The following is a 16,238-nucleotide window of genomic DNA, read 5'->3' as shown; positions in this document are numbered from 1 at the left end:
TTCAGTTGAGTGTATACTGTGCACCAGGCTCCAGAATGGCACCCAGTTTCTGTTTAAACCCACCTGTTGGGAAGAGTGTGGTCTGCAGTGTGTGACAGTTGTCCAGTTAGTTTCTAGCAAAGTCTGTGAGTATTACCAGATGGTGCAGAAAGACAGTCACCAGGGAATGGTAGGCCAGCATCCCCTTTCCACTCATTCAGTTTCCTTTGTCTCGAAAGCTACCTGTTCTGTTCCTGTTCATTTACGCTGCAGTTTAGTCTTGTTACATTAACTATTAGTGGTTTGGCTTTCTACTAATCTATTTAGGCAATAAGCTCTAGTGCCAAGCAATCATACTAGAAAAGCTAGGCACAAGGAGAAGAGAAGAAGGAGGTGGTGATGCTGTTAGTTTCCTTCTGCTGAAGTGCTCAGTGGAGGCTTCTAGACTGTTCTCTAACTGCTGTATAAAATCTCCTCTCTTTGGCCAGGTGTAGTGGCTTATGCCTATACTCCCAGCGTTTCGGGAGGCTGAGGTGGGAGGATCACTTGAGCCAGGAGTTCGAGACCAGCCTGGGCAACAGAAAGAGACCCTGTCTTTACATAAAAAATTAGCCAGACATGGTATTGTGTGCTTATAGTCCCAGCTACTTGGGAGGCTGAGGTGGAAGGATCACTTGAACCTGGGAGGTTGAGGGTTCAGTGACCTGTGACAGTGCCATTGCACTTCAGCCTGGGCATCAACTGAGATGCTGTCTCTTGAAAACCAAAACACAACTCCTCCTTGGTTGCTGGTTGATCTTAGTCTGGAAATGACACTATCAGGCCTTCAACTGATGAGTCTCAGGGAAACTGCTCTTGATACACAGATGTACTTTTAGGTGATTTGTACATTTTCAGACCATATCCTTTATGTCCCATATTATTGTGAATTGTGGATATAATTTTACAGTTCAGATTATCACTTTAGAATGTGCATTTTATTTCTATTCATTTATCATTATTAATGTTTTTTTTAGAGACAAGATCTCTTTGTTGCCCAGGCTAGAGTGCAGTGGCATGATCATGGCTCACTGCAACCCTGACTGGCTGGGCTCCAGCAATCTTACTGCCTTAGCTTCCAAGTAGCTGGGACTAGAGGTATGCGCCACCATACCTAGCTATTATTATTATTTTTTATTTTTTTTGTAGAGATAGGGTCTCACTATATTGCCCAGGGTGGTCTCAAACTCCTGGCCTCAAGTGATCCTCCCACCTTGGCCTCAAAGTGCTGAGATTACAGGCATGAGCCACAACAGCCAGCCAAATGATTTCTACACTAAACTGTAAGCACTGACTTATTTTATAAAATGTCTTGCAACTTTTGTTTAGTATTTTAGCCAAGATTTGTTGGAGCCTGATCCTACCCCCGCTGTTTTTTTTTGTAGACAGGGTCTTGCTCTGTTGCTCATGCTGGAGTGCAGTAGTGTGATCATAGCTCAGTGTAATCTCAAACTCCTGGGCTTAAGTGATCTTCTCACCTCAGCCTCCTGAGTGGCTTGGACTACAGGCATGTGCCCCACGCCCAGCTAATTTTTAAATTTTTTGCACAGATGGGTCTCACTGTATTGCCCAGGCTGGTCTCATACTCTTGGCCTCAGGTGATCCACCTGTGGATTACAGGCATAGGCCTCTAAACCTGGCCTGATCCTACATATTTTTAAATGACAATTATGTATTTCATACCGTGAATTAATGAGAAGCTTGTTAAATACACTGATATTTATTTCAGAAAGTTTTTAAGAAACAAAATAATGTCTTACTCTCTCTATTTTGCAGAATTTTTGACAGCAGCTGTGTATCTTCTAAGATTCCTCTCCTCACCACCATCAGGTAGGCTTCTATATGCCAAATAATGTAGATGTGGATTACCATGAACCGTTTGTTGCAGTGCATACATTAGACATCTGATTGTCAAAGATATGTAGTAGTCCTGATTTTTGAATACAAAAATTATAAGTGTCCCAGTTTGCTAGTTCCTATCCGGAAGGTTCTTGCTTCTAGGTTCTCTGTGTCTGTAGAGGTTCAGTCTCTTGTAGTCAGTAGCTGTTCTCTGCAGGTGGGAGGTTATTGTTGGTTAAGGTTAATGACTTTATTCTGAACTAAATTACTCATGTTATCTTATTGAAGAAGACTGCAATTATTCACTTGCTGATGAGGCTGTCTGAAGCTCTGAAGCTCTGTTTATTTGTGTCTGTTTATTCTGGGCCTAGAGGGTTTCCCCGTCTTCCCACTTCATTTCTTTGATTATACTCTTATATCAACTACTTTGAATGTGTGTGTGTGTGTGTGTGTGTGTGTGTGTATATATATATATATATATTTTTTTTTTTTTTTTTTTTTTTTTTTTTTTTTTTTTGAGATGGAGTCTCTGTTGCCCAGGCTGGAGTGCAGTGGTGTGATCTCTGCTCACTGCAATCTCCACCTCTTAGGTTCAGGTGATTTTCTTGCCTCAACCTCCTGAGTAGCTGGGATTACAGGCACGTACCACTACGCCCAGCTAATTTTTTGTATTTTTAGTAGAGATGGGGTTTCACCATGTTGGTCAGGCTGGTCTCGAACTCCTGACCTTGTGATTCACCCACCTCGGCCTCCCAAAGTGCTGGGATTACAGGCGTGAGCCACAGTGCTCGGCCTTGTATGTGTGTATTTAACATCAAACTTTACTCAATGCCTTCTCCTGATATCTCTCTTTGTCAGTATTTATGAAGTTGGGAATAGTGTGTGATATATATTGATTGTTGCTTCATACATTTTGTTCCATTTTATCAGTTTCTTTTTTTTTCAGGTCCACAATTTTTATTTATTTATTTATTTTTATTTTTTTATTTTTGAGACGGAGTCTCGCTCTGTCGCCCAGGCTGGAGTGCAGTGGCCGGATCTCAGCTCACTGCAAGCTCCGCCTCCCGGGTTTATGCCATTCTCCTGCCTCAGCCTCCCGAGTAGCTGGGACTACGGGCACCCGCCACCTTGCCCGGCTAGTTTTTTGTATTTTTTAGTGGAGACGGGGTTTCACCATGTTAGCCCATGTTGGGATGGTCTCGATCTCCTGACCTCATGATCCGCCCGTCTCGGCCTCCCAAAGTGCTGGGATTACAGGCTTGAGCCACCGCGCCCGGCCTATTTATTTATTTATTTATTTATTTATTTTTTGAGACGGAGTCTCGCTCTGTCACCCAGGCTGGAGTGCAGTGGCCGGATCTCAGCTCACTGCAAGCTCCGCCTCCCGGGTTCACGCCATTCTCCTGCCTCAGCCTCCCGAGTAGCTGGGACTACAGGCGCCTGCCACATCGCCCGGCTAAGTTTTTGTATTTTTAGTAGAGACGGGGTTTCACTGTGTTAGCCAGGATGGTCTCGATCTCCTGACCTCGTGATCCGCCCGTCTCGGCCTCCCAAAGTGCTGGGATTACAGGCTTGAGCCACCGCGCCCGGCCTATTTTTATTTTTTTTAAAGACAGAGTCTCACTTTGTAGCCTAGGCTGGAGTGCAGTGTCATGATCTCGGATCACTGCAACCTCCACCTCCTGGGTTCAAGCAATTCTGCCTCAGCCTTCCAAGAAGCTGGGATTACAGGTTCACACCACTCTATCTGGCTAATTTCTGCATTTTTAGTAGAGATGAGGTTTCTCCACGTTGGTCAGACTGGTCTCGGACTTTTTTTTTTTTTTTTTTTTTTGAGACGGAGTCTCGCTCTGTCGCCCGGGCTGGAGTGCAGCGGCCGGATCTCAGCTCACTGCAAGCTCCGCCTCCCAGGTTCACGCCATTCTCCTGCCTCAGCCTCCCGAGTAGCTGGGACCACAGGCGCCCACCACCTCGCCCGGCTAGTTTTTTGTATTTTTTTAGTAGAGACGGGGTCTCGGACTTTTGACCTCAAGCGACCACCCACCTTGGCCTCCCAAAGTGCTGGGATTACAAGTGTGAGCCCCCATGCCCAACCTATGTTATGTTATGTTATTTTTTATTTTTTATTTTTATTTTATTTTATTTTGAGACAGAGTCTCTGTTGCCCAGGCTGGAGTGCATTGGCATGATCTCGGCTCATTGCAGCCTCTGCCTCCTGGGTTCAAGCAATTCTCCTGCCTCAACCTCTTGAGTAGCTGGGACTACAGGCACGTGCCACTATGCCCAGCTAATTTTTGTACTTTTTTTTAGTAGAGATGGGGTTTCCCATGTTGGCCAGGCTGGTTTTGAACTTCTGGACTCAAGTGATCCACCTGCCTCGGCCTCCTAAAGTGCTGAGATTACAGGCATGAGCCACTGCACCCAGTCTTATTTTTTAATTGACTAATAAAATTGTATATATTTATCATGTACAACATGTTTTGAAATATATACATTGTGGAATGGCTAAATCAAGCTGATTAACGTATGTATTACCTCACGTACTTACCATTTTTTTGTGGTGAGAACACTTAAAATCTGTCAGCAATCTTCAAGAATATAAATATTGTTATTGACTATGGTCATCCTGATATACAATAGACCTCTTGAATGTACTTCTCCTATTAACTGAAATTTCATAGTTTTTGACCAACATCTCCCCAACCCTTTCCCTCTCTGCCCAGCAGTTTCTTAAGTTCTCTCTCTTTTTTTTTTCTTTTTTTTGAAAAAGAAACAGGGTCTTGCTCTCTTGCCCAGTATGGAGTGCAGTGGCATGATCATGGCTCACTTCAGCCTCAATCTCTTGGACTTGAGCAATTCTCTTGCCTCAGCCTCCCAAGTAGCTGGGACTACAGACACACAGAACCATGTCCCTCTAATTTTAAAAACTTTTTGTAGAGATGGGGACTTGCTGTTGCCCAGGCTGGTCTGGAACCCCTGGCCTCAACTGATCCTCCTATGTGGGCCTCCTGAAGTGTTGGCATTATAGGCATGAGACATCATGCCCAGCCTTACAACTTTGTTATTTTTTATTTATTATTATTTTTTAGACTAGTCAAGTGCAGTAGTGAGAAGGTGGGAAAGAGTAGAACAAAGAGTATTATCTGTAACTGACTGTGAACAATCAATTAAAATAAGTCACTACCTTCGAACTAGCCTCAGCTTTTTAAAATTCCCCATATGAGTGAGATCATGTGGTATTTGTCTTTCTGTGCCTGGCTTATTTTACTTAACATAATGTCTCCAGGTTCATCCATGATAGGGTTTTCTTAAGTGGAATAGTATTCCATTATGTGTATATACTATGTTTTCTTTATTCATTTATCCATTGATTGATTGATTCCATATCTTAGATGTGACAGTGAATGTGGGAGTACAGGTATCTCACAGATAGTTCATTTCCTTTGGATATATTCCCAGTAGTGGGATTGCTGGATCATATGGTAGTTCTATTGTTAATTTTTTGAGGAACCTCCATACTGTTTTCCATTATGGGTGCACCAATTTACATTTCCACCAACAACATACTAGGGGTCCTCCTTCTCTGTATTCTATATCTTTACCAATACTTGCTATCTCTTCTTGTTTTGATAATGGCCATTCTACTAGATGTAAGGTGATATCTAATTGTGGTTTTAACTTGCATTTCACTGATGATTAGTGATATTGAACATATTTTCATATAGTTGATTGGCCATTTGTATGTCATCTTTTGAGAAGTGTGTATTCAGATTCTTTGCCCATTTTTTAATTGGGTAATTTGTTTTCTTTTCTTTTTTTTTTTTGAGAAGGAGTCTCGCTCTGTTGCCCAGGCTGGAGTGCAGTGGCGCATCTCAGTTCACTGCAAGCTCTGCCTCCCGGGTTCACGCCATTCTCCTGCTTCAGCCTCCCCAGTAGCTGAGACTACAGGCGCCTGCCACCACGCCCGGCTAATTTTTTTTGTATTTTTTTTTTTTTTTTTTTAGTAGAGACGGGGTTTCACCATGTTAGCCAGGATGGTCTCGATCTCCTGACCTCGTGATCTGCCTGCCTCGGCCTCCCAAAGTGCTGGGATTACAGGCGTGAGCCACCACGCCTGGCCTTTTGTTTTTTTAATGGAGTCTTGCTCTTGTTGCCCAAGCTGAACTGCAATGGCACGATCTCAGGTCACTGCAACCTCTGCCTCCCAGGTTCAAGCAATTCTCGTAGCTCAGCCTCCTGAGTAGCTGGGATTACAGGCCTGAGCCACAATGCCTGGCTAACTTTCCTATTTTTAGTAGATATGGGGTTTTACCATGTTGGTCAGGCTGGTCTCAAACTCCTGACCTCAGGTGATCCGCCTACCTCGGCCCCCCAAAGTGCTCGGATTATAGGCATGAGCCACTGTGCCCAGCCAGTATTTTGTTTTTTAATTTTTTAATTTTTATTTTTTGAAATGGAGTCTCCCTCTGTCACCCAGGCTGGAGTGCAGTGGCGTGATCTCAGCTCACTGCAACCTCCACCTCCTGGGTTCAAGCAATTCTCCTGCCTCAGCCTCCCCAGTAGCTGGGATTACAGGCACGCGCCACCATGCCTGGCTAATTTTTGTATTTTTATTTTTTTTGAGACAGAGTCTCTGTTGCCCAGGCTGGAATGCAGTGGCGCAGTCTTGGCTCACTGTAGCCTCCATCTCCTGGGTTCAAGCGATTCTCCAGCCGTAGCCTCCCTAGGAGCGGGGATTACAGGCGCCCGCCACCACGCCCAGCTAATTTTCCTATTTTTAGTAGAGATGGGGTTTCACCATGTTGGCCAGGCTGGTCTCAAACTCCTGACCTTGAATGATCCACACCCTTGGCCTCCCAAAGTGCTGGGATTACAGGGGTGAGCCACTGTGCCCAGCCAATTTTTGTATTTTTAATACACTGGGTTTCGCCATGTTGGCCAGGCTGGTCTCGAACTCCTGACCTCAGGTAACCAACCTGCCTCAGCCTCCCAAAGTGCTGGGATTACAGGCGTGGGCCACTGTGCCCACCTATATTTTGTATATGTTTAAAAAATTTATGTAGGGTGATTATTCTAGGGGCTAAGAATTTTCATGAACGATAGGATCATTTAAGTAGCAGTGGGAAATGTGTTTCTCTATAGTCCATACTTTAATGAAAAAGGATTGTTAGTGATATTAAGGCAAAGAGACTAAAAGGGCAGTACTTGTGTTTTTGCTTTTGAGTACTATAAAGGACTCCATATGTTTTATTTTGGGAGATTTTTGGATGAGGAGGATATCGTCTCTGTCCAGAGGTTCAGTTCTGTAGAGAGGATGAGATAAGGTTGGTGGTAACTTAGTAACTTAATGAGAAGAAACTTAGCAGAAAAAACTAGCATTTAGGAGCAATGCCATCTTTACCCTCTGCCCAGTGCTACCTTATTTAACCTTACTTCATTTAAAAAATATATTGTTTTCCTCACTAGGCACAACACTTTCACTGGGCGATGGCTGACCAGGTTCCAAGCCATGTGGGATCCTAAACAAGAAGACTGTGTCATAGTTGGCAGCATGGCCCATCCACGACGGGTAGAAATCTTCCATGAGACAGGAAAGAGGGTGCATTCGTTTGGTGGAGAATGCCTTGTCTCTGTGTGTTCCATCAATGCCATGCACCCAACTCGGTATATTTTGGCTGGAGGTAATTCCAGCGGGAAGATACATGTTTTTATGAATGAAAAAAGCTGCTGAGTTTTTGGTTTAAGAACATCAATTTGTTCAAATAGACCACTGTCCAAGGAACCTAGTAATTGGCGTGCCTTAGTGTGTTTACTTGGTAATGTGTTACATTTAGCAAATATTAACATTGTTTTATTAATAAGACTATAAGAAGAGTGTAATTTTAGTAAGGGAGAAGTCTTGGAGGGTTGCTTCTGCAGGATGGGGAGGGAATTTGAGGGGAGGCTCAGGTGCCTTCAGGACTTTTTAAATTTTTTTTTTTTTTTTTTTTTTTTTTTGAGACGGAGTCTTGCTCTGTCGCCCGGGCTGGAGTGCAGTGGCCGGATCTTAGCTCACTGCAAGCTCCGCCTCCCAGGTTCAAGCGATTCTCCTGCTTCAGCCTCCCAAGTAGCTGCCACCATGCCTGGCTATTTTTTGTAGTTTTAGTAGACATGGGGTTTCATCATGTTGGCCAGGCTGGTCTCAAACTCCTGACCTCAGGTGATCTGCCTGCCTCGGCCTCCCAAAGTGCTGGGATTACAGGCATGAGCCACTGCACCTGGCCATGAGCACTTTTAATTGAGACAGTATGCTGAGAAATTCTAACATTATAAATTATAAAGCTTTGACTATTAAAGTTTTTGTGATCTAATGATATGGTTTTGATTCTATAGTGATTTGTGGTTTATTTTATAGTTTGGAATGAATACTTATCTCTAGGCTCACACATTGGAAGGGGACCCGGAAAGGTAATCTAACTCAGTGATTTGAAATTTGATTTTTTTAACTGAGAACTTTTTTTGCCCCCTGCCTGTAGGTTAAATCTTATGTGAAATGCCAAGATAATTGCCGAGCAGCTTTGGTTTACCCAGGGCAGGGTCTGGGTCTGTCTGTATTTTCCTTTCCCCTTCCTCTAGATGACTCCTGAGACACAGGCAGGACTCCCAAGCACAGGGTTTGGATCTGCCCCGGTCCCGGCATTCCAGGATAAGATTGCCTCAGACCTGTGTTTTTCAGACTGGGTTTTTGCTCTTCACATGAAATCAGTTAAATGACAATGACTGGTGTTGAAAAAAATGAAAAGGAAAGAATTTGTAAAGAACAGAAAACATATTTGAGTAAGTATTATTTGGTAAAACTTAGTTACATATGCATATATATTGGTAGGTATATATGTTTATGTATATTTTGATGTAAAATAAATTATATATATATATATATATTATCACTGTAGTACCATGGGTAATGGATAAAGAAGTGAAAGCTACTGCTTAGAATGAAGAATGCCCCAGTCTTACCTGTCCCGATCTTTAAACTGTCCAAAGGAAATTCAATAGCCTGTTAAGTGAATACCTTCATTCTTACTCATATTTAGGTGAAATATTATGAAATACTCACCACTTTTGGTATTTTATCAAAAATGTTTTCTTTTCAGAAGTTATGGTAATTTCAATGTGTTTATTGTTGGGAGGGGAGCTGCCAAATCAGTTATTCATATTACTGTGTGACATCTATCCAACTTTTTTCATTCTTCATTGCCAAATACTGAAAGACTTGTAAACAGCTTTGGCAATATGTTTGAATTCTAAGAGGAAATATTTTCGCATAATTCTATATCAGAGAAATATAGTGATATATAATTTCCTTGAAAACGAATTTCTAAATAATTTTCTTCTCTGTAATCTAAGTGTAAAAAGTTTTTCAATAGGTTTAGGTGTTTATGAACAATAGTTCTCTATTTTCTAGTTGGTATAAGCAGAGGAATTGACAAGTGAGATGGAAATGTTAATTTATAAAGGGAAAGTAAAGCTAGGTGAGGTTGAGTTATAATTAAACTGTTCAGGAAACATCGTAAAGGCTTTAGGCTCCCTTTTTCATTTCTACACCAATTAATCTCATGGGTTCTAGAGTGGTTAGTTCTATGGGAATTGTTTTTGTTTTTGTTTTTAAAGATGCTGAAAACTACTCTCAATCAAATTAGTACTATCATTTAAGCTTTGAATACTTGGCGATAATTGCCTGGCCTCTTCAATAAATGTTAGCAAATTCTTGATGTTCCTCACTTTTGTGGTTTCTTTTGCCATAGTAGCTTCATAAACAGTGCTATTTATATTCACTTACACTTAATAGAGTTGTATCTGGAGGCAATGCAGGAAGAAAGTAGAATGATTAGGGACTTTTTTTTCTTTTTTTTGGTGATAAGCTTTCTAATGGAGTAATTGTTTAAATCTACACAGCACATAAAAGAAAATTGTCCCCCTTGGGACCTTCTTACACTGTAATCTGTAGTGAAAGGTACTTCTCCCACAGACTTGCCTACAGCCGGCTTCAGTAATTATGTGTGTATTATTGCTTCCCTCAGGATAAGCCTTTTCTGTAAGTTTGGCCTTTATGATATCTCTTAAGCTCTGAATTCCACTTTTTATTCTTTTTTTTTTTTTTTTTTTAAAACATACCCAGCCTTTTGTTATGTAACTTTTAAGTAAGGAGCAGACAATTCTCATTTTCGGTTGTCAGAGACTTGGTCAGACTAGGAGAGACCACAAATGATTAGGAATTAATCGAATCTGAGTTGCTTAAGTCCTATTTTAGTATTCTGGCCTTTTTTTTTTTTTTTTTTTTTTTTTTTTTTTTTTTTTTTTTTTTTGAGACGGAGTCTCGCTCTGTTGCCCAGGCTGGAGTGCAGTGGCCGGATCTCAGCTCACTGCAAGCTCCGCCTCCCGGGTTTACGCCATCTTCCTGCCTCAGCCTCCCGAGTAGCTGGGACTACAGGCGCCCGCCACCTCGCCCAGCTAGTTTTTTACGTATTTTTAGTAGAGACAGGGTTTCACTGTGTTCGCCAGGATGGTCTCGATCTCCTGACCTTGTGATCCGCCCGTCTCGGCCTCCCAAAGGGCTGGGATTACAGGCTTGAGCCACCGCGCCCGGCCTATTCTGGCCTTTTGAAAAGCTTCCTTTTCACCAAGAAGATTTTAGAAAGGGAGTTCTCTAGGAAAGCAGGGATCCTTAGGGCTGTGGATACAAGGATTTAAATCCTTTCAGCCAATGTACAGTAAATGGGGTAGAGTTGGGGAGAAGACACACATGCCTTCTGTATCAAACTGAGAAGAGGAAATCTATGCCCTGTAACTTCAGATTCCAAAAACTTCCATGTCCCATTGGGTTGTCCTTTCTGACTTAGTACATTTCCCCCTGCTTTTTAGTAGGGTGTTGATGGCTAGAAATACCAAGATAGCAGATTGTATTTTGACTCATTTGGCTGTAAATATTTGGATTTCAAATGAAAAAGTGGAATTTATGAGGAAGATAACATTTAGTACAATTACACAGAGCTGAAGAACAAAACATTTTATGATACGTTTTCCCCAAAATGGAAGCTGGGCAAGAGGAAATTTATTAAAAGTGTGCTTTGCTTGTTTTACTCCATTCCATCAGCAGGTTGTAGGAGTCTGAAGAGGAAGCCTGTTCATGAGCTAAAACTAAGTGTGTTCAGGTGCAGAGGAGCTAGATTGTGCTAGAGGAATCCAAAGCAGAGGGAGTAGGGACTAGAGTCCTACCAGGGTGTGTGCACAGGCTGTTCTTGATAAGCTGTCAGCAGAAGGGAGGCTGCTGTGAATCGGCCATGGGAAGCCACCCAGGTCCAGTGTTTCTTGTGCTTTTTACTCTTTGGATCACTTCAAGCAAAATCTTATGTCATAAAAACATACAAAAAATTCCACTGGGGATAGGGTGCTGGATAGCATTTTATAGGTAGTGGGTACCTCTGAAATTTGGAGGTAACATAGCCTGATTGGTGTTTAGGAAGATGATCTGGAAACAGAAATGGGAGAGTGGAGGGCAGGCAGAATTGAGAAGACAAAGATTAGGTAAGAAGCTAGCACAGTGGACCAAGCCCCCAGTGTCACCTCTTATCCTCATAGAATTTGGAAGGCCATTTCCAATTCTGTAGCCACAGAGTGATGGTTACATAATCAGATAAGATAATGCTATAGGGATATATTTTGTAAATATGTGGTGGTGGTATCATTGTAGTTCCTTCTTAGAAAGTATTTTCTGTGCTCCCACTTACTCCAGGCTTGAGTAAGAACACCAGACCAGAAGCTGGACCATCTGGGTTCTAGTTTGGGCTCTACCACTATGTAATCTTGGGAAAATCACTTAGCCTTCTTGGTTTTCCTCATCAGAAAAATGATGTCCAATTCACTTTAAAATTATTACATTTTATAGCTTCTCAGTTTCTCTCTCTCTTTTTTTTTTTTTTGAGATAGTCTTGCTCTGTCACCCAGGCTGGAGTGTAGTGGTGCGATCTCGGCTCACTGCAACCTCCGCCTCCCAGGTTCAAGTGATTCTCTCCTGCCTCAGCCTTCTGAGTAGCTGGGATTATGGGCACATGCTGCCATGCTCGGCTAATTTTTGTATTTTTAGTAGAGATGGGGGTTTCACCATGTTGGTCAGGCTGGTCTTGAACTCCTAACCTCGTGATCTGCCCGACTCGGCCTCCCAAAGTGCTGGGATTACAGGCGTGAGCCACTGCGCCTGGCCACTTCTCAGTTTCTAACAGTATGTATTTGGGGGTATGGGACAAGGATAATAGGTGGATACAAGCAAAATGATTATTTTATATAATCAAGTGAATAGTAGTCAGCTGTGTAAATCCCACCGGTATTCTTTTATCTATGTGTAACTTTAAGGGAGGAAAATAAGACAGGCTGTTATTAAAGAAAGAGCCCACTCTTCCATGATATTTAAATATTTATTTAAGTTTAAAAATAATCTTCATGGCACCAATGATTTTATGCTAACTACATACTGCATATGTAGAAAAAAGTACATTGCTTTGAAGGAAAATGTAACTTAAGAGTTTTTGGCACACGGAAGGTTAACAACTATATATATTTTAAATGAAACGAAGAAATTCACATTTGCAGGTAGTTTACCCTCTACTGCTTAAAGATGCAGTACACTATTCTTTAGTAAGAGTTTTATTTCCTCTGATAGATGAAGCTATGAAAACCAGTGCTTTTTCTACAATGAGATAAAATAATTTTGAGAGAAAATGAGAGACATGTTAGAACACAGTATAACCAGGTTAAAAACTTGAACAATTTTTAATGGTGGAGATATACCAAAAAAGACTAATCACCAAAGGAGGTTTATTATTCAAGCACTATTTGAAAAGCAAACTGAAGGAAACTTTTCTATCCATATTTTCTGGGATGAGCCCTGGAAAAAAACAACCCTAAAGTTTCTGTTTAGAGAGCAAAATTTAGCTGTTAGAAATGGCATAGACTACTGTACTGTTAGAACTCTAGACACAAGGAACATACTAGGATATGGAATTGCATCTGTCTCTAATGTGAATATGAAAGGTCGGAGTTGAGGCTATCACTCACTGCATAGAAACACCAGATTCTACAAACTGAGGTAGGAGCACTACACTAAAAGGTAATCTTCTATGTTGCATAAGACAGTAGATATCCAGGTTGACACCAGCCCCCTGTCTCCTGACAGCCTTTTCATCTCTGGGTCTACTTTTCACATTAGTCCTGTGCTAAATAAAGCCTTTGCTATGTAGATGACAAGTGGCAGTGGCTAGTTGGTTTTAACTGACCCCTAATCTCTACTAGGATCTCTTTCGGCTTATATTGTCACTCGATAAATAGATGTTTATAATTCTGCCTAAATTGTTGCTGGTATGAAAATGGTCAGAGAGGCCCTCTTCCCTTCTTAGATTCCAGCTGTGTTTTAGCATTCCAGTATTTGATCTTGGCCATTTGGCATCAGACATCTTTTTGCTGGTTAGTTGTTCAAGCACCCTTTAAACAAGCAACCCTGGTGCCTCCACTGGGAAGAGGTCCCAGATCTTTAATACATGTCAGGCATGGAAACAGAGCTGACTGACCCTCTTCTGCTAACATATTGGTAAGGATCAGTTTTACTGTCTAGATCAGGATTGGCATATTATGGCCTGTAGGCCAAATTCAGCTCACTGTTTTCATAAAGTTTTATTGGAACACAGCCATGTTCCTTCATTTACAAGTTATGGCTGTTTTTGTGCTGTGATGGCAGACTTGAGTGGTTGTGACAGAGCAAGGCGTGCTAAGCCAAAATAATTACTGTGTAGCACTTTACAGAAGTTTATTGACCTCTGGTCCAGATGAAAGGATGTCTTTAAAATTATGCAAATCTCTCCCTAAGAGCCCCGATTATTCCACAGTTGTTGTATTCTAAACATGGACATGGTTCTACCATCTCAGGGGACAAAATAGGGGAGGTCAAATCTACAAGTGACTCATTCTGTTCTGTGTTTGGGGCTGTCCAATTAGGGAATCAGCAGCTGCTCTACTTTTGTGTGGGTCCAGGAATATGTCCATTGACCATCCTTAAATAAGCCCTCAAGCCCCAGATGACTTAGAAATCTCTCCCTGAGATGAAAACAGGATCTTGTGTGTGATTGGTTTTAGAGTTGAAGAGCTTGGGCCTAGGACCCCACACTCACCCTTCCTATGCCTGTGCTTCAGTGTGCTTCCAGGACTTCCCTCTGCAAGGATGGTGATGCTTTCCTAGAACTTATGCAGAGGATGACCCTAGGGGGCAGCATTTCTACATCTAAGTGCTGGTCTCTGCCACGGTCACCTTCTGTGTTTTGTAGGCATCTCTTAGAAATCCTATTTTAAAAGATTTTCCTGGTCCCTTCTAAGGCTGTTGATCTTGGAATTCTATTTTCTGAAGCTTTTCATTCTCAGGATCAGTTTCTTTCTTGCATCGTTTAGTTCATCAGGGTCTATTTTCTTAATCCATAAAGTAAAAACAAAATATGAATTGTTAAGAAAATAACATTTTGTTGTTAAAATATAAATTGAAATAGTCTTTGGGTCGGGGGGTGTATATAAAATAAGCACTGCTCTCCAAATCTCAACAGTCTCTCAGGTAACTTAACTCTTTCTCTTAACCATACTTTGTCCAACATTTCTGACAGAACTATCTCTGGCACCACTGAATTCGTTTAACGCCCCTGGAGCACTATAAAAGTCTTGAGGTTCTTCAGAAAAAAAAAATCACGTTAAGTCTAGTTTCATTATACAAAACTGTGGTGACGCCCACTAGGCTCTAGACTAAGGGGACAGACTTACCCCACCCCTGCTGCTGCTGCTGCTGTAGCGGTGGTCCCTTCAGATGCCCACTCTGCTCAGATTTGAAAAAACAAAAGGAAAAGAAAATCCAACTCAGACCATCATAAGAAGCAACTTTCCATTTAATCATTCTACATGGATGTTTACTTTTTTAAAAGTTCTGTCTGGCAAAAAAAACTAAACAGTCCCCATTGTCCAGATCCCTGGCCTGCCCTGCTGAGGCTGCAGTGACTAATCTACTGGATCCCAGTGGCACCAGCAGGAAAGCTCCTGCAGAATACAGAGGACAGCAGCTCTCTAGTCTTAAACTAGTGTCCCCTCTGCTAGGTGACACTACTGCAATAATCAGTAATAGTAAAATAAATTATTTTTATTTGATACTTCAAAATAATACACATCTATGAAAAATCAAAATTCATAAACCAAAAATTATCCTGCAAATTGGAAAGATGAGAAACAGAGTCGCTGAGCCTTTCTTGAAATAACTTCTGAAGAAAATGAGTTTTCCCAGTTTGTTTAGACAGGGCGTGAGCCTATCCCTTTCTTCTTCTGGGAAACACCCTCCTAGGCTGCAGTGGACTTTGAGTCATGAGAGGAGGACTTGGTATATGTGCCGATGGTTCCGCGATGGGTCCCATTGCTGGGAATGGGTAGCCGGGCTCCTTGGTCCACCTGGCTAGTTTTTGGGAGGAGTCATGCCTTCTCAGGTGTCAATGAGCAGGCTCACCACTGAGCGGATTTTGCAGGCAAACCATCGCCTGAGGGGACAAAAGTATTGATAGTGGAATTGTTCAAACTCGGGGGTCTGGCGGATATCGCGGAAAAAGGCAATGTCAAGGTCAGACTCGGTAAGGATGATCAGGAGGAGGAGCAAAACAAAGAGGAGTCCCATGGTCACAAGGAGCAAACGGAGGACACTTAGAACAAACTTATTCACCTGTTCCTCCTCGGGCCCGCCGTGCCCCTGACACAGGGCCCTCAGCTCTCCCCCAAGGGCCTCCACCTCTGTAGCAGTTGGGGTGCTGGCTTCAGATTCCTTCTCCTCCTCGATGCTGCAGGTGGCTCCATTTATCTGCCGGGAAAGCAACATCAGCTCCAGGCTGTGCTCAGCCACAGGGGTGGGCAGCACGCTGTCTGCAGGGCTGTAGGCCTCGTCTGCAATCACAGCTACTCGCTCATTGCTATCTGTCCGGCTGCTTCTCACGTGAGGCAGGAAGGTGTCCCCATGGGAAGAGGAACGCACTGGCGTGGAATGGGCACTGTCCCGTAGGGACTCTAGGCCTAGAAAGGCAAAAGGAACATGACTAGGCTGTGTCCCAATGCACCCTTTGCTTTCCAGTGGCACCCACTGTGTTTTATTGGGTACCATTCTGCACACCCACATGACCAGCAGCAGTAGCCGCTGCACTCTATTTCGATATATCAAGAAGATGACAGCCTGGGCGTGATGGCTCACGCCTGTAATCTCAGCACTTTGGGAGGCCAAGGTGGGTGGACTGCTTGAGATCAGGAGTTCCAGACCAGCCTGGCCAACGTGGTGAAACCCCATC

The 16,238-nt window shown here is 42.6% G+C and overlaps 2 protein-coding genes across 11 annotated transcripts in view; one reads left to right on the top strand and one right to left on the bottom strand.

Annotated features, from left to right (window-relative positions):
• WDR76 (WD repeat domain 76) overlaps positions 1 to 9,617 on the top strand; it is a 46,798-nt gene extending 37,181 nt beyond the window's left edge. For 4 of the 5 annotated variants that reach the window (XM_021940271.2, XM_009210051.3, XM_009210049.4 and 1 more), the window contains exons 12-13: positions 1,795 to 1,848; positions 7,324 to 9,617. In XM_021940271.2, coding sequence (XP_021795963.1) covers positions 1,795 to 1,848; positions 7,324 to 7,588 — 319 coding nt within the window. In that variant the 3' untranslated portion in view covers positions 7,589 to 9,617. 5 annotated transcript variants of the gene reach the window in all.
• A 2,677-nt stretch (positions 9,618 to 12,294) lies between these two features.
• Positions 12,295 to 16,238, bottom strand: part of FRMD5 (FERM domain containing 5) — a 339,227-nt gene continuing 335,283 nt past the window's right edge. For 4 of the 6 annotated variants that reach the window (XM_009210056.4, XM_021940517.2, XM_021940516.1 and 1 more), the window contains one exon: positions 12,295 to 15,969. In XM_009210056.4, the coding sequence (XP_009208320.2) occupies positions 15,392 to 15,969 (578 nt within the window). In that variant the 3' untranslated portion in view covers positions 12,295 to 15,391. The remainder of the gene's footprint in view (positions 15,970 to 16,238) is intronic. The other 2 variants (XM_009210057.3, XM_009210059.4) reach the window with 2 other exon arrangements.

The sequence above is a fragment of the Papio anubis genome, chromosome 7 (genome assembly GCF_008728515.1).
Source record: "Papio anubis isolate 15944 chromosome 7, Panubis1.0, whole genome shotgun sequence".
NCBI classification, from domain to species: domain Eukaryota; kingdom Metazoa; phylum Chordata; class Mammalia; order Primates; family Cercopithecidae; genus Papio; species Papio anubis.
The sequence above is the reverse complement of the archived record's forward strand: the minus strand, read 5'-3'. Positions and strand labels throughout refer to the sequence as shown.